General features: G+C 46.6%; 1 protein-coding gene across 1 annotated transcript in view; it reads right to left on the bottom strand.

Moving 5' to 3' along the window:
* The window catches only part of PLG (plasminogen), a 61,911-nt gene extending 48,281 nt beyond the window's left edge, over positions 1–13,630 (bottom strand). The window contains exons 1-5 of the mRNA XM_007945261.1: positions 13,582–13,630; positions 9,314–9,449; positions 7,531–7,637; positions 3,591–3,705; positions 1,139–1,278 (exon numbers count right to left, since the gene is read on the bottom strand). Of these exons, the coding sequence (XP_007943452.1) occupies positions 1,139–1,278; positions 3,591–3,705; positions 7,531–7,637; positions 9,314–9,449; positions 13,582–13,630 (547 nt within the window). The remainder of the gene's footprint in view (positions 1–1,138; positions 1,279–3,590; positions 3,706–7,530; positions 7,638–9,313; positions 9,450–13,581) is intronic.
* Between the last annotated feature and the right edge of the window lie 4,739 nt (positions 13,631–18,369).

Genomic DNA, 18,369 nt, shown 5'->3' with positions numbered 1-18,369 from the left:
GCACAGGGAGACAGACAGGGGCCAGGAGTGTATGGAGGGATGGACACTGGGAAGAGGTAACTATGGGGAGGAAGTGGGAAGGGAGCTGTTACATTGTGGTAAACTGTGGTCAATGACATAAGACAAAGTACATGTGAACTGGTGTATGGAAAGTGAATTTGCTCTGTAAATCTTCACCCAAATCACAGTAAAAAAATAAATAAATAAAACAACGTGCAGTCATGTCAAGGAAGGGCCATAGGACCTACAGATAAAGGATCGCCCATGGTTCAAGTAGATAAAATGATGGGAGGATTGAGTTGTCACTTAGTGCCACCTCCACTGTGCAAGCAGAGGTGTGGTAGAAATCCTTTCATCCATTCCCGCTTGCAGCTGTAAATGTAACAGTTAATAGGAACTGAAGAACATTTTTTCAATACCAATGCTTTTTGATTTTCTAGCATTGAACTCTGAAGTGTACTATCATCGGTCAACCATGAAAATAATGGGTTGCTGACTTAAGAATTGGTTTATTGCTTAGTTTGAACAAAACAACAAAATCTGCCACATGAAATTAATATAGTTTATTTGAATATTAATGATTCTGTAGTTTTATGTTATGGAGCTCGGGTGGTTCAGTGGTTAAAGCATCCAGGTGCTAACCAAAAGATGAGTGGTTCAAATCCTCCCACTGCTCCATGGGAGAAAGATGAGGCACTTTGCTTCCATAAAGATTTACGGCTTTGGAAACTCTCTGGGGCAGTTCTCCTCTGTCCTGTAGGGTCATTATGTGTCTGAATCAACTCAGTGGCAGTGGGTTTGGTTTTGGTAGTTTTCCTTTAATTATTTCATAGCAAATTTTGTTTTTGGTTTTAGATTGTGTATGAGTTACAAGAGTAAGAAGTTCATGTGCAGTTTCGATTGGGTTTTATATTGGGACACCTTCAAATAACACGTTAATAAAAACTACTTAAGACAGTGCTGGGGGAGGGGAAGTTCTGAGATAATACTTTTTCCTTTCCAAGAGGGGCACCCAGTTGTTCCGTTTTGTAAGTCGCCACACTCATTGATCATTAATCATGTCTGTGTGGGCACTGGCTTGGCACCCAGTTCTTTACAGAGCAAGGGCAGCTGTGGGTGTTATCTGGAATCATCTGACCTTCGCACTCAGGAATGCCACAGTAGTCGAATCTGAGCTCCGGGTTGGTGGTGTAGCACCACGGGCCCTTCTCATCGTTGTCTGGGTTCCGGCAGTAGTTTTCCTCCAGCCCCTCGGAAGGGAATTTATCAGGGGTAAACCTGTGCAGAGCGGAAGAAAAGCGCTTTGAGCGTGTCATCAGCACGTCGGGACGCCTGCTGCCTGCTGCCCATCTCGTCATGTTTCTGTCACGCCAGCACGTTCTGGCAATGCCGCACACAGCAGTGTCAGTCTTGGTGCCTGGCTGTTTCTGGCGCAGTAGCTAATGGTACTGTTATTGCTGTATTGAGAAGCAAGTCTTACATGGAGAGCCAGAGCATTTTTATACCAAAAAAAAAAAAACTTGCTGTCGTCGAGTCGGATCTGACTCATAGCGACCCCTCTTTGGGTTTCTGAGGCAGTATCACTGTGGAAGTAGATTGCCCAGTCTTCCTTCCGAGAAGCGGCTGGTAGATTTGAACCACCAGCCTTCTGGTTAGTAGTCGAATGCCACAGGCACTATGCCAAGTTCCCATTTTCATACCAGTCAGTGAAAATAGATCTTCAGAGCCTGTCGGATTTGATTTATTCTGAACCCCTGCTTTTCTCAATTGCCCTTCTCTCTGGAACATAATAGTGGTTTAACACCATTTGTCTAGTCTGTGTGAACTATGTGGTGGGCATTACATTGAAATCTTGCTGTGTTGTCTCATGGACTCGTCATTACAAACCCTGCTGGGAAGACATTATTATCCCTGTTTACAGACGGAAACTGAGGTGCAGCCATGGTAAACAAAATAAAGCTTGCCTGCATGTGGACAAGGAGTTCTGGTGGCACAATGGTTAAGACAATCGGCTGCTAACCAAAAGGTTGGTGGTTTGGACCCACCAGCTGCTCAGTGGGAGAAAGATGAGGCACTCGGCTTCCATAAACATTACAGCCTGGGAAACCCTACGAGGCAGTTCTTCTCTGTCCTCTAGGGGCACTGTGAGTCAGAATCCACAGTGGGTTTGTTTTTTTGGGATGTGGGAACAATGAGTAAGTGTCAGATCAAGGCAAGAGGCAGAGCCATCTGATTCCAAACACTGTGGTCTTTGGGACACAGTTTACAGCCTGAATTAACTGGGGTTGAGCATGGAGTTGTTAACCTCATTTTCAGTTCTAATGATGAGTTGCTCTGTGGAAATAACAAACTGGAGAAAAAGCACGAGACTTGGAGTCTAGCATAGAAAGGTTTTGCTTCTGGTTCTTCCATGTACGTATTTTGGGGCTCAGTAAATGACCCCCCTCTCAGGGCCTCAGTTACTGATCTGTAATGGAGGAGGGGTCTAGATTTTCTCATGAGCCCCCAACATCTGTGGTTTGGCTGTTTGGTTTTATGAGTTCATCACAGAGGTGAGCCTAATATCTAGTATGTCTAATAGGGCAAATTGGATTTGCTCATAGTGCTACAATTTAAAAAAAAAAAAAAACTTGTTCTGGGGGTGCAAATACTACATTCCTCGTTGATGAGTATTGTTACTGAGACTCAGGCCACATAATGTCATGTTTGGTGGGTGGGATGGCACTAAAATAAGTAGTAAGAGCTGTGAGATAATGCATTTTTTATTTATATTTTCCTTACTCTTTCCCTTCATTGGGCTCAATATTGAGGGGAACATGTAATCAGAGTTCCAGCTTGGTACAGTTGAGTCATCTAGCTCAGTTCTACACATAGCCATCTTTCATCTTTTCTCCGACTGCACCTAGAATCTGTGGTTTGATTTTTCTTTGTCTCTAGGCAGCCATCTGTGTTGTAGGTTTTCTAGAGAATTCTATGCACGAGAGTAGATAGGGGGCAACTGTCTTCCTTGTTTGTGTTAGAAATCATTGAACTATTCTACAGCAACATCATTATGGATTGAATTGTATCCCCAAAAAAGATATGTTGAACTTCTGACCTCAGTACCTTTGAACTTGACCTTATTTAGAAATTTAGAAATAGGTCTTTCTCTGAAGATGTGATCCTTTAATGAGGTCATACCAGAGGAGGCTGGTCCTAATCCCTTCTGAGTAGTGTCTTAAAGAAGAGGAGAACACATGCGGAGACCGAGTCACACAGAGCGAAGGCAGACACCTTGTGAAGATGCACCTCCCAGCCACCAGATGCCTGGGGCTACCAGCAGCTGGAAGAGACAAGAAACGGTCTTCCCCTAGAGCATTCAGAGGGAGGATGGCTCTGCTGATGGCCTTCCAGACTCAGAACTGTGTGACATTAAGTTTCTGTTCCTTAAAGCCCCCCACTTGGTGATATTCTGTGACAGAGGCACTAGGAAACTAAGACAAGCATTCAGAAAGTTTTCTCCTACCCCCTGTCATCTGTCTGATTAGGTGAGTGGTCACGGAAGTGTTCTGAACACAGTGGTGGAACAGAGTCCAAAGCAAAGGCCTTACTTGGGTCTGTGAGGAGTCACATCGCTCCACTTCTGGCAGGCGACCCCGTCGCGGGTTTTGGCCGTCGTGCCCCTGTAGTTCTTTCCGTTTCCGGTCTTGCACTCTGAAAGGTACACTGGGAGGAAGCCCAGACGTGAGCCAGCCAGCCGTCTCAGGGGAAGGCCGGGCTGCCTGGGCACCTGCTGCAGAAGGGAAAAGGAAGCAGCCCCCGCCACCTTCCCGCTGTCGAACAGGACCATCTTTGGTATCTCTGGAAGAGTTGCTGTTGACAAAGCTGTCTGTCACTTGGATCCATTTATTCTAAAGCTATTTGCTGGGCCCCTCTGTGCACACGCCTGGTACTGGGGATACCATAGAGTCCAGAACAGGCCAAGTTCCTGCTGGGTGGCGTCTGGATGGGTGTGATGACAGTAACTAATTGTGAAAGGAAATACCTTCCAGAGGATAAGGGTTACAGAGAAAGAAGGGGAAGATAATGGGGGGCGGGGGAGATGGGGTTTGAGACAGGGTGGACGAGGCTGAGACAGATCCAGGCCGTGTCTGTGTTCTGAGGCAGCCAGCATGGTAGATACAAAAAAGTGCCAACCAGGCTTATGAAATTGGTCTATGTTAAATGTTTACAGTAGAAGTCAGTCAACCCCGATTAGCCAATGGGCTCCATCCTGTCTTTAAAGCACTGTCCGATGCCCACAGGGGTCAGCTGGGTGCCATGGCTGGAAGGCCACTTTCTAGTGTGTCCACCCCTACTGGTTCCTGTTAGTCAGATTATATGTTTACCAAGAGCCCACTGTTTCTATTGTCAGACTTTCATTCCAGGTATGTTTCATTTAAAATGATCTGAACTGAGACACAAAGGTGAAAAGAAACAGAGCAATCGTTCTGCTTGTTAGTGTTTGACAAAGTCGATGCTTTTAACGACTTGAAAGAGCTGACTCATTTTAGAATTTGCTGTCAGATCCAGCGAGGGCAAGTCGATTCTAGGAGTTTGGAGGAAAATCATAAAAATCTCGAAGGTGTTCTGCTGTCACACTGATCAGAGAAAGTCTCCAGAGCCTGCTCCACCTCCGAGAGAAATAAAGTGACCACTGCAAGCAATGCGCTGGCAGACAGATACGTGAGAAATGCAACTGGTCACCCTCATTGGTGGACCTAGATTTAAAAAAAGAAAAAAAATCTGCCCACCATCAAAAAATATTAACATTAACTTATGTTTTCAGTGAAAATATAAAATGTCTAAGTTATATGTATGTCATCTTTTTTGACACCCCTCTTTAACCAGACTTTAAAATTGATGAATTACCGAGAAAAAATCCTTCTAATAAAAACAAAAAAGCTGATGCCATTAAGTCAGTTCCTCCTCCCGGTGACCCTTGTGTGTCAAAGGAGGAGAATCTCTTCCACAGGGCTTCTGACGGCTGGATTTTTGGAAGTAGGTCACCAGGCCTTTCTTCCAAGGCACCTCGGGGTGGACTCAGACCTGCAACCTTTCAGTCAGCAGCCAGTCAATCCCACCTGGGGGTCCCACTTCTAGTATGTGTGTAGCGAGCTGCGCTCTTACCCCAGCACCGTGTAAAATGATCACAAATGCCTGCTCATTTAGATTGATTATGACATTTTGATACGTGGGTTCATGTTACAAAACTGCACACTCAAGGGGCGTTGTGCAAGGGAGGCCCAGGAACCAGGGAAAGCTTTTAAAAGGAGGTGACACTGGGCTGAGGCCTGAAAGAGGAGAAGCAGCTGGCCTCGGGCAGGGCAGTGACAAAGAGGGTTCAGGGCAGAGGGAGGGGTATGGCCGGCCAGTCTGCGGAACAGAGATACCGGCCAGGGAGAAGGCTGTGAGTCAAGCAGACGGTGGTCCAGGGGGTTACATGACGCAAGTGCTGATGACCACTCGTGTTTGGTTAGATTGGGAGTTTATTCCAGATGCACTCAAGGGTTCTGAGCAGGGACGCTATATTTTAAAGCAGTCGCTGGCTGCTCAGGCTGCCAACCACAGCAGTGGCCCAGCTGGAGCCGTTGGGGGCTTGGATGGGGGCAGGAGTGGGCAAGGAGAGAAGAGGCAGGTGGCATCATGAGCTGCCATCGACTTCTCCCCAGAAATGTGTCGGCAGGGAATCTGGCAAAGGGTTAATGTCTCCAGCAAAGAAGCAAGCACCCTTGCTACCTGAGCTTTTGACTTTTGATCTCTCCTTGTTTGTATGTACCCATCCCCGTGTACATAACCTTTCAGTCCTTCCTGTCACCTTGAACAGAAGCACCTTCAGACTGGTGCTAGCAGTCACCCCCATGTTCCTTTTGGTTAACGATTTACAAAAAAAAAAAAAAAACTCACTGCTGTGGAGTTGGATCCGACTCGTAGCGACCACTCCTTGGGTTTCTGAGGCGGTATCACTACAGAAGTAGATTGTCCAACCTGCCTTCCGAGGAGTGGCTGGTGGGTTTGAACCTCCAGTCTTCTGATTAGCAGTCAAACCCTTAGGTACTATGCCACCAGAGCTCCTAACGATTTATCAGTGATGTATTAAATGTCTGTGTTTTGTAAGGAGCTTCCCACCATATGTATGCTACTCATCTGGAGGACAGTGGGTCAGCCTAGTTATCTCAGCTTTTAATCACTCCTGGTAACAGCTGTTAACTGCAGCAGATAAGGTTTACTAATCTCGGGAATTAGAGACAAACGGGGTAAGGAAAGAGGCTAGTAGGGGCCCAGCTAACAAAGCCTGAGATGAGGACTCAATGCACAGCCATAACTCTGCCTAACGAAGTGCTTTGGGAAATCTGGTTTGGAGTTCTGCGGAGACACTGGAGAGAAAGTGAAGAACCACTGTGAAGACTGCACGGAAATGATGCTGCAGGGCCCCTGGCAGAACGCAGCTCAACCACTGCCCAGAAGACTGGCGGTTTGAAGCCGCCCCGAGGCACCTCAGAAGGAAGGCCTGGCAGTCTGCTTGGCAGGGGCCCCGAAGCACAGTCCATTCCATGGAGCGTGGTTCCACTGTGACACCCAGAGGCACTGAGAGGCCAGAGCAAGTGCACAGCATCTGGCTTGGCTGTTTTGGCTTTGGCCTCCTTCAACATCCGCTGCTACAGAATATTTGAAATGCTAAGTTGTCATTATAAATGATTTGAACACCTAACAAATAACAAAGAATAGGAGATAGTTTCTTAAAATCTCCACATTTACCCCATGGGGCTTCTGTATGTGTTAAAAGACTAGTGATTTCCACAGGAATCCAGGCCAGCTCTCAGTCCTAAACAATGGGTCTATCTAGACAGCATTTCAAAGGAAACTGTGGTGTGGTGGTTAAAGCATTCAGCTGCTAACCATAGGATTGGAGGTTCAAACCCACCAAAGAAAGATGAAGTAGCCTGCATCTGTAAAGATTACAGCCTTGGAAACCCTGTGGGGCAGTTCTACTCTGTCCTCTAGGGGCGCTGTGAGTGGGAATTGACTCCACAGCACAAGTGGTCAGATGGAAGAGGAAATGGGATCCCCTCATTTCATTGTCTGTTGGCAGTAAAGACTTGACCCCCCCAAAAAAGGGGGAAATTACAGACTACAGTAAGGAGCCTGTCTGTATCCTAATGTTACTGTGGCCGAGGGCTGCAGTCTCCCATCAGAACAAGAAGTCAAGATCATAAGGAACTTTCAGACTCCTCACCCCCTCTCTAAAATAACAAAACAAAATTGTGAATGTCTCATTTTCAGGGTCATAGAGGTAGAACTCAACCAAATAAAACATGAAACCCAAGAGGTGAAATGACAAAGCTGGTTAGTGGCCACCCTACCCTCTCCCACCCCCATCCTGACTAAAAATTCCATTTCACCAAACCCTAGAGCCTTTGTTGAATTAAAGACATAAAAGAGGGGGGTGGGCAGGGAAGGGAAGGAAGAGGAGGAGGAGGAGGAAGAAGAAGAAGAAAACATGGTACATACTTCTCTTTTCAAACAAAATGACATCTCTCCTCCTGAGGACGGTGGAAGACTTGCTGTTGTCAGCCATGATCACACATTGCTGGTCTTTACTGTGATATTGGAACGACCTGCAGAGAGAGGATCAGGAGGTGGGCCCCCATTTCCCATTTAGGTCATGACCGCCTAGGCTCCTGCCTGAGCCTGACTCCCCAGCCATGCTGATGACTGGCCCTATGGATCAGGGAGCTCAGCACTGTTCCTGTCACACAGTTTGGGGTGTGTTGAGGGGTAGCTGCTCTCATTCCCACGTACCTTCTCCCTCTGCAAGGTTTCTCTTTCTTTCTGTACCAACTGTTTCACTCTTTCTTCACTCAGATTTTAAATTGTATTAAGAGCCAGAATGTTGGCTTTTGTGTTGGAAAGAAGCAACTCTGATTGCTGATAATGACTTTTCCTAAAATGATTACATGGGACTCCCCGAGGACTCCCGTCTCTTCACCTCACCACGTCCACCCTGCTCCTTACCCATTGGCATGGTCCACCGTGGATGCTCAATGTGGCCTTCAAAGCCATCCACAGTCTACCTTCCCCGCCTGCTCTCCCACCCGGACTCAAGGTGAACCTTCACTGTACGCACATCGTCCTGTTCACGCATGGCCATGCCTTTGCCTCACCCAGAACACCCCATTCTTTGTTGGTGCTTACAAGATCTTACCCAGCCTTCAAAGCCTAGCTCAGTTCCTGCCTCCTCCAGGAGGTCGTCTCTAGTGGTCCAACTCTTAAGAATTGTTCCTTCTGTATATCCCTCCCCCTACCCATGTCAGCGTGTAAGCCCCAACTAGCCCTAAATTAATCCTTCCCTTTCCCTCCCCATCTCGGTAACCTACTAGGTGAGTGTACATCTTGTTAAGGATCCAATCTGGAAATCCTGGATAAAGTGGGAGGGAAAACGTGGAACAAAATCCAAAAACTCAATAATGACCAGAATTACTGGTCAGATGAAATCTGGTGAGACCCCCTATACTATGGCTCCGAAATACATTCAGCGCCTGGAATAAAACTCACCCCCAGGGGCGGGCTCTCAGCCCAATAGTTAACAAGATGTACACACAGACTACTCAACCAGGATGCCACACCCACACACTTAATGGTAATACATCCCTTAGAGCAATAGACCATGGGACACCAGAGGACCAACGTTCAAACTGAGGAAATGGAGGACAAACAGGAGTGCATAATTATGAGGGGCACAGCAGGAGGGTTTTGCAGGGTAGGGAGGATTAAGAAAAATAAAAGGGTTCTTTCCTCTGAGTCTTTATAGATCTTGAGTTGATTTTGCCACATCTGTGTACCAGATACTTATCAATATTTCAAATTAGCTGCTATATATATGTGTAAATTTTTCCATTATAGCCAGTTTCTCTCAGTACACCATGAAGACATAAGGCCAGGCATTGGGTCTTCTATCCATACTTCCTTAGGGCCTAGGGACAGCCATCCACATGACCCTCATTAAGTATTTATTAATGATATTGAAAAGTAGAGCTCAGAACAATAGGTGATCACATTCATATCATGCATAAAAATAACTGGCTTTTCAAGTATTTTCCTAAAGGGGATGCAGATCAACCTTAACCAGAAACTGCTGGGAGCAAAGAGATTCCAAATTCTGTTTCCATGAAATTTCTTCTTTTCTCCTAAGTACTATCTGTGCCCGTAAATCCACAAGAAAAGGTCTTGTCATCAAAATAACAGTGACTCGAACAGCACGGTTTCTGCGCAGCTGCCGTGACAGTGAAGATACCTGCAAGTGAACGCGGTTTCCTCCTCGCATTTGGTGGCGCATTCGTCTGTGCTTCTTGCTTCGAGCTGCTTCTTGGTGGCACTGAACAGTGAAGCCCCCTCGGTATTTACGTAGTTTTCCAGGGGGTCTCCTTGACCTGTAAAGAGAATGAATGTGGGACAACTGACCAGATTCACCAGTGCCATTGTTGCTTGGCTCTCATGACTTTGTAATCATTATCTTTGCATCCACAAAATACAACTTCCTGCTCTTTTGGGAAGTAGCATGGATGGCCATGGATAAGAATGTTTACTCAGGAAAAGTTCCCCTAAGAAACTGTGTTCTGTTAGTAGATTATCTGGAGCGGAGAGTTAGAACTCTGAGCAGCTCCTGTGCTATCATATTAGTGGGTGTGAAACTTAAATCGGAATGAGTTTTGTGATCTTTCTGCCATCCTCTGCCATGCCATGTTGGAGCACTGCGTGACCTTCAGCAGAGACAAGGTGCAACGTGGCAATGCTATTACCAGGTTTAGTGCTGTTTTGTCAGTCCTTGGGCGTAAGTGGAACTTGGAGGCCATTGTTTGAGTTCCACCCGTACAGTCTTTGGTTGCAACATTGTTATTTTAACCCACAATGAGCACAGTTCCACCTCAGAGAGGTTAGCGAATTGATGGTGCTGTGAAGGAGAAACAGGAGCAGAGCTAAACTGTGGGGGAAACAGTTACCAGCGCTGGCGGCTAACTGAACGCTTAGAGGCTCAAGTCCCCCCAGAGGCACCTGGGAACAAGGTCCCGGTGATGAACTTCTGAAGAAGCAGCCACGGAAACCCCTGTGAAGCACAGTTCTACTCTGACACATGTGGTGTCACCATGCATCAGTCAATTCCTTGGCCACTGGTGCATCTAAATTGTGGTTCATCTTGGACAAAAAGTCTTGGAGGGTCAGAATCTCATCTGCAATACAAGGTCATTTTTATACTGGGTGCAGTGACACATCACAGCCAATTGCAGAGAGTTTGTGATGACAGGTAGCCGGCGTTTAGGAGGGATATTAGAGAAAAGCAGAGTCCAGGACAAACACGGACCAGACAGTGTTTTATTCTGTTGTACTTGGGGTGTCTGTGAGTCAGAATCAACTCGACAGCGCCTAACAGCAGCAATGACTAACATTGTGATTTTTCTGTGAGATAAAATTGGAGGCCGAGGATCTGTGTGACAGCTGCTTCCTCCCTCTTTCTACAGACAGTGGCCAAGGGTCCCTGGCCACCTTTCCACAGACAAGACTGCAAAGAGTGCCCCTTGTTCTAGGCCCCCCATAACACCGGAGCTGGCTTTGGCAGTGCTAATCCAAGTCTGGAGATGCCACTCCATCCTTTTGGTGTGGAATGCGGACGGCTTTCATGGGGGTGGGAAGAGCTGAGATGGAGAGCGCAGACTTTCCACTGGATCAGGCACCATGGCGGCCTCGCCCAGACAGAGTGGAGGGGAGGACCAGGGCCGGGGCGGGTGGGTTAAAGAGAATCTAGGAAGATGGCAGTGGGGACACTGAGAAGAGGAGGATTTCAGAAGTGGGCTGTGAAGGGGGCAGTTTCAGGAGGGAGTGCGTGGTCATGGCACTGGTTTTAAAGACAGGACCTCCTAGAGCATGTGTGCATGCTGAAGAGAATTTTCCAACAGAAAAGACCCTTCCGGGCCAGATCCTCACTCCCAGAAAGGCCTTGCCTGCCCACCCTGGAAATGCACATGCTGAGCATGGGGTCGTGCCCCTGGAGATTCATGCCAAGCGCGCCCCCTCCCTCACCTGCCACTGCATCCTGCCTTGAGTTGAGAGACTCCACAGAGAAGGACGGATTATTGAACAGAAAGTTGGTTAGTACAACTAAAACCTCAGTACACCAAAAAGCACATGATATATGTATCAAAAGATCATGGAAAAACACGTAGTTTGGCCCATATTGAGAACTCCTGTATTTTCTTCCATTTAAACTCTCAAGCCCAAGAAGAGTTGTGTGTTGGTGAATTCCATGGAGCAGGATGTGATTTCAAAACCACACATGCAACAACCCTATAAAATGTATTTTATAGAGAGTTAAACTTCTTGAAGTTTCTGGAAAGTGTAACAGGCGTATTCAAAAGAGAAATCCCTGTTCCTGTTCATATCATCTTTGAATTATGTTACCTCAGAGATATACCCATATGTGCACACAATGGACTACTGTACAACATTGAAGAACAAACCAACTGAATCTACCTTAGAAGCTGACATACCAAAGACATAGTCCAGAAGAGAATATTTTTTTCTTTTCTATTTGCCAGAACTTTAGCTATTTTTTTCCTTACTCCTCAGCAGTTCATGTGGCAATGGGGTATAATACAGTTTATTTGTTGATGAAGAAACATAAAAGACATATTTTGGGTAGGAAAAGTATTTTTATATTACAGACCAAACATAGATGCCCATGGCTACCAAAGCAAGGCTATTTTATTAATGTTGTTGTTGCTGTTATGTGCCGTCGAGTCAGCCCTGACTCATAGCGACCCCTCCTTAGGTTTCCGAGGCAGTATCACTGCGGAAGTAGATTGCCTCATCTTCCTTCCGAGGAGTGGCTGGTGGGTGGGATTGTTAAATTCACCGTGGTGTGTGTATGTGCACGCGTGCTTGTGTTTGAAGGAAAGGTGCAGTGCTTCGAGAAATGCAAGATGCGTAGCCAGTTCTCACTGAGGACAGCTGAGAACAAGTGTTCTCTGCTTGGCTTTTCAGCTCCCTGGCACGATGGAAGTTACTTCCATGGAAAGTGAGAGTAAATGCTTTCCTTTCCAAAAGAGCCTGGGAAAGACGGGTTTTTTCCTACATTGGCTGCCACAGGAGCCGCCAGAGAAGCCTGTTCCGACACGTGGGTGTAGCCCACTGACTAAGTTCACTCCCTTCCAGCGCCTCCTTTCCTGGGATGTAAATAGAATATACATACCCTCCCCCACACACACTTCTCACAAAACGCTTTGTGTTTAATCTTCCCTACTCTAGCTTATCTTTGGTATCTCTTTAACTTCTTCCCATTGAATCCAGATGGGCTTGATTCTAATTTAAAATGCAGCTTGAGAACTTTTCTCTGGTAACTTAGTAAGCAAATCTCAAATATCTACACACTGTTTCTACAAAGACCACTAGCATATTGTACAATTTCACTGATAGGAAATGCCCAGAAGAGGCCAGTCTATGGAGACAGAAAGCACGTTTGTGGTTGCAGTGGAGGGAGGGCGGTTGGGAGGGGTGATAGCCAAGAGGCCTCTTTTTGGAGTAATAAAAATGCCCCTACGTTGCTGGTTGCTCATGGTGACAGTCAGACACCTATGGATACGTTGAAAGCTGTTGGATTGTCTGGTTTCAGTGGGAGCATTGTATGCTATGTGAGTTCTATGTCAGTAAAGCCACCAAAAAGAAAGAAGGAACCCCTGGGACATGTTTAGAATCCGTCCCAGAAGGTTTAACGACCTGTGGCGGTAAGAACACCAGATCCACGCTGGGAAAGCCCCGGCTTCAATCATGGCTCCTTCGCTTGCTGGGGTCAGTTGTTTGGTCAGTGGGCAAATAACGTAATGTCTCCAACCTAGATTTCCTCATCTTGACTGTGGGGAGGGATAGATCGGGTGGCTTTGTCCCAGCAGGTGAAAAAGCTGGTGGGACTAGGGGAGATCTATCTGTGTGTGACATATATGTGACTTAACTATGAAGAAGCACCTGGCCTCCTCAAGCATGGAGTACCTGTCGAATTAATACACACATCAAATTGCTGCTGTACGGATAGTAAGCCACAGCCAATGGGATGGTGAGTCCAACTACATGGGCGAGTCAAAGAGTCAAAGAGTCAAAGAAAAATCCTGTTCTGGATTTTGAAGTGAGGGGAACAGAAAACCTTCACAAAAACACTCAGAATTAATCAAACTGAGAACCAGGCAAAGTGGCCCTCAGCCTTTGCTTTATTAGCTGTAGGGGTCTTTTTGTCCCAACAGAAATAGCAATCATTTGGACTCAGTCTTTGAGATCTGAAAAGTCACTTATTGTTCTCACCCATTCGTCTTAATGCCCTGACAGTTTTCACCACACGAATAAACAAATTTCCTGAAGAATTCTTCAATCACGTATTAGATTTGAACTGAGCACTCATGAGTCAAGAGCTAAATTAAACCAGGTGCACAGAAAGCCATGTTAGAAAACAGTAGTAGCTTGCCTAGCCACACCTGGCTGGGGGGACAGTAATGATGAAAATAAAAGACACTCAAATCTTACCTGATTGTAGAAATAGAAGAAACAGGAGGGCCACTCTTCTCTGTTCCATTTTGGGACTGGCCAGCAATGTCCAGGAAACAAGGTGTCCTAATCCCAAAATGTTATTGACTCCCGTAAGAGTCAATACAGTCACAAACAAGATAGTCCAGTGAGTTAATGATTCCCTCAGCGGCCCCTGCCACTTCAGTCCACAGGTTCAAACATTACCTTGACTAGGGAGCTTACAACATGTTTGAGAGCATGGGCTGCAATAAGTGCTGGGAAGTGGTGAAAGCAGTGCCCCTGCTCGGCCAGCCGCGCCTGGTGCCCAGTTCTGTCCCTTTAGTTCTGTTTCACTTCCCTCTGCTTTCGTTTCCTTTCTTTTAGATAAATGTTGTTGTTGTTGTGTGCCGTGGAGTCACACCCGACTCATAGCAACCCCTCCTTGGGTTTCTGAGGCAGTATCACTGCAGAAGTAGATTGTCTCATCTTCCTTCCAAGGAGTGGCTGGTGGGTTTGAACTGCCAGCCTTCTGGTTAGCAGTCAGGTGCCTTAGACAGTACACCACAGAACTCCCTTTGGATCAATAGTCATAATAATGACTAGCGTTTGCTGAGAACTTTCCATGCGCCAGAAACCGCTCAGTGAGGCAAACACCATTGTCTGACTCAATCTTCATCACCCGTCCAGGCAGGCCTCAGAGACAGTGTGTGTTCAAATCCAGACAGCCACAATAAAGTGAGTATCACAGTAAAGCAAGTCACATGAACTTTTTGGTTTCCCAGGGCACGTGAAAGTTACATTTCCACTCGACTGCTTTTAAGTGTGCAATAGCAGAATGAAAATATTTGAGATATTGTGAGAATGACCAAAATGGGACAGAGAGACATGAAGTGAGCACATGGTGTTGGAAGGATGGTGCCCACGGACTTGGTCAACGTAGGGTTGCCACAAACCTTCAACTTGTAGAATATGCAGTATCTGCAAAACACAGTGCCGTGAAGTGCAGTGAAACGAGGTATGCGGTACTGATGAAGGGGATCTCAGCAGCATCCCCAATTTGAGGCATGAGAACTGCACCCTAGAGAGTTTAACTTGCCCAGGGTTCAACAGCTGGCCAAAGATGAAGTTGGATAGATAGGTATTGTGGTTAAAATTCTCACATCCTACTCAAAGCAAAACAAGTCAGCTTCCATGAAGTCTGTCCCAGCCCATGGCGACCCTTCATGTGTCACTGCAGAACTGGGCTACCCAGGGCTTTTGCCGGCTGGCTGTTTAGCAGGAGTGTTCTGTTTCTTCCAGGTGCGGGCGGGAGCAGGTGGCCTCCAATGTCCCACCTTGCGGTTGGCAGCTCTGTGTTCACTGACCGCCCGGGGACTCCAGCATCCTACCCAACAGTGTGGAAGTTACTGCATAAGTAAAACATTTTATTACTGTTATCATCAAAATTTCTTTATTCCCAGTGGCTTCATATGTGGGCTATAATGATAAATTATTTTATAAAAATATCTATTCCCCAAGTGAATTTGCAACGTATTATATTCTCACCATATAAAGTGTGGTAACATCGAAAATTGAAAAGAATCTATCTTGATTTTAGAAGTTGAGTCAGTACTTTTCTCTGGCTTAAGGCTAGAATGACCAACTACAACAGGCTTTAAAATTCCTCCCTCAGTGGTCAAAAATGTGGGAGTAGTGAAATGGACCTCTTTCTTTTAAATATGAAATCAGGACAAGCGTATGCTCTTGTCCCTCAGCTAGGAAATTCTGTCCTTCATATTAACTAGCAGGAGCTCTGGTGGTGTAGTGCCTAAGGCTAACCAGAAGGCTGGTGGGTCAAACCCACCCTCAGAAGGAAGATGGAGGAAGACTGAGAAATCTACTTCCGTACTGATAGCACCTCAGAAACCCAAGAAGGGGTTGCCATGAGTTGGATTCAACTTGATGGCAATGAGTTTGTTTATCTTTATTAGTATTATTGTTATTAACTAGCAAAGTGTGTGTTGTGTGGTGCCAAGTCAGTTCTGACTCACAGTGTGTCTGCTCTACCCTCTCTCAGTCCTCACCCCAGGACTCCACAGGAGCTCCAGGAAACCTCTGCATCCAAGATTTGTGAAGCCTCTGCAGCCACACCTGTGGACAGGGACAAGGATGTTAAAATGAGCTGGAAGGCCAGTCTAATTTCCTGAGCTCTTGTCCAGCCTGGGGCTTGCAAGCAAGATGGGCTCAGGTTCTATTAGGAAGGAAATCACTAGCCTGTCACTCCCAAGGGAGAATGGGAAATTCTTTTCAAGGATGTGCCTCACAGGGGACGCCATCTGTACTCATGAACACAAGGAAAGGTCAGCCTCACCAGGTGAGGGGGGTACAGTTTGCCTTCAGCCTTTCTTGCACCCACTGTGCATGGTCACAGCCTCCCAAGTGACAAGGTTTCCCAGAGCATGTGTGGGCCTGGCTTCAGACCTTTGCTCTGCAACTCCTCCCCCCCAACACCCATCTCCGCTTTCCGCCACCCCAAAGAGCTCCTCCCAGCCCTGGGCTCTGCCATCTGGGAACTTGCATTGTAAAACGACTGGTTCCTTTACCTCTCGGAATGTCCCCAGGAAGACTGCATCACTTCAAAGTGGAAATAGCAAAAGAATGAATTAATCTACTGAGCATTCAAAGTGTCCCTTGACTGTTGTAAGAATTCTTAGCAAGTTCGTCTTTGCTCGTCATGCCAGTTTACAGCTTGCTTTGACTGTGTTCGTTTATTAGGGCATGTTATCAGGGAAGCGTGTTGAATTAACCATCAGGTGTCTTGCATGTCTTTATGTGACCTTTCCCCCACGTTTGTTGGTTCTGGTCATCTGGGGCCAGGGCCAAGATGCTTATCAGCCCCCCACCTCCAGTAAAGAGATGGCAGGACCGCTCAGTTAGCACAGTGGTTAAAATGTAAGCCACCAGGGGCTGCTTCTAAGTCAATGCTCTGAAAAGTAATCATTCTTAATCGAGTTGTGCTTCAGGAAACCGAGATGGAGATTCATTCTCCAAAAAAAAAAAAAAAAACTTATAGGCCATCTCCTCAGACAGTAATTCCTGGGTAATCAACCAGCCTGCAAACCTGCTGCAAGAGACCTCTTTGAAGCATTGAGGAGCAAAGATGGCACTTTAAAGACTAAGGTGCACCTAACCCAAGCCATGCTATTTTCAGGTGCCTCATATGCATGTGAAATCTGGACAATGAATAAGGAAGACCAAAGAAGAGTTGATGCTTTTGAGTTGTGGCATTGGCAAAGAATACTGAAAATACCATGGACTGCCAGAAGAACGAACAAATCTGTCCTGGAAGAAGTGGGGCCGGAATCCTCCTTGGAAGCAAGAATGGCTAGACTTCCTCTCACCTACTTTCGTCATGTTATCAGAAGGAACTATTCCTTGGAGAAGGGTATCATGTTTGGTAAAGCAAAGGGTCAGCGAAAAAAGGGAAGACGTTCAATGAGATGATGGACACAGTGGCTGCACTACTGGGCTCAAGCATAGCAAGGATTGTGAGGACGGCGTAGGACCAGGCGGTGTTTCGTTCTGTTGTGCACGGGGTCGCTATGAGTTGGAGCCGACTTGATTGCACCTAACAACAACCAGCGTGCACTGAGTCAGGCACCAGGGCCCCAAAGAGACCTGGCAAGCAGGCTTTCTCCTTTGAGTTCCCATTCATTATGCATAAAGCAAAGAGCTTAGGCTAGAGATAAGCCAACTCATTCCCATATCTGAACTCCATACTTCAATAAGCTAATTAAAATGAAAATATTTTTCCTCAAAATTATCACAGTATGTGAGGAGACGAGACGTGGTGTTGTCATAGCCAGGTGCCACTGAGTTGGTTACAACTGATAGTGACCATAGGTACAACTGAATGAAAACACTGCCAGGTCCTTGCCAGCCTCGCCGTCAGCCCTGTGCCTGAGCCCATTGTTGCTGCACTGTGTCAGTCCGTCTGACTGAGGGTCTTGCTCTTTGTTGCTGACCCTCTGCTTCATCAAGCGTGCTGTCCTTCTCCAGGGACTGGTCCCTTCTGACAACATGACCAAAGTACGTGAGAGGAAGTCTCACCATCCTCCCTTCTAAGGAGCAGCTGCCCCATATTCTGTCTCAAACCAGTAATCCCTCCAACCTTGATTCCGTCCACGGTGCAGGGTATGTCATGGTGTTGATGTCCTGGTGTTGGCATCACTGTGTTGGTGTCACGGTGTTGGATAGACTTCTGCATGTTCCCTTCATGGTGAATTCTCTCTCTCAGGAAGCCTAGATCGTTTTCACAAAGTGGCCTTGGTCTAGTCATCCCACTTTTTTAAACATAATATTATATCCTTGAATCTCAATGGGCATCAGAGTCTCAGCATTCTAGTCTTTTCCTCCAAGAAGACCCATCTGCCCTTTGGGTAAATTAGTGGATGTGAATAGATGGTTAGGAGGGTCGTCCCGTCCATACCTTAGAAGATTATTTGAGCCCTAACAAATCAACTGGGGGGACAGCTCACCTCTTCATCAGCAGTGTCTGAGCTCTAGTCTCTACTCAACAAAGTGTCCTGTTACAAAGATAAGGACTGAAAAGTCTTCATTGAATTTAGCAGTGAAGGAGTAAGTATGGTGTGGGAAGAGACTCCGGGGCATGGTTGAAGTGCTGGGGGAGAGAGAATGGGAGCAGCAAGTGCAGATGCAGACGCTCTTTCAAGAAATGTGGCTGTGATGGGGCTGAGAGAGTAGAGCAGGAACTGAGGGAACCCTGGGTCCAGGAGTGCCCACGTTTCCTCATCACGGCAGGGAGCC

This window comes from Orycteropus afer, unplaced genomic scaffold, assembly GCF_000298275.1.
Source record: "Orycteropus afer afer isolate SDZICR_OR568_19922 unplaced genomic scaffold, OryAfe1.0 scaffold00135, whole genome shotgun sequence".
Classification (NCBI taxonomy): Eukaryota; Metazoa; Chordata; class Mammalia; order Tubulidentata; family Orycteropodidae; genus Orycteropus; species Orycteropus afer.
This window is presented reverse-complemented; position numbering and strand designations above follow the sequence as displayed.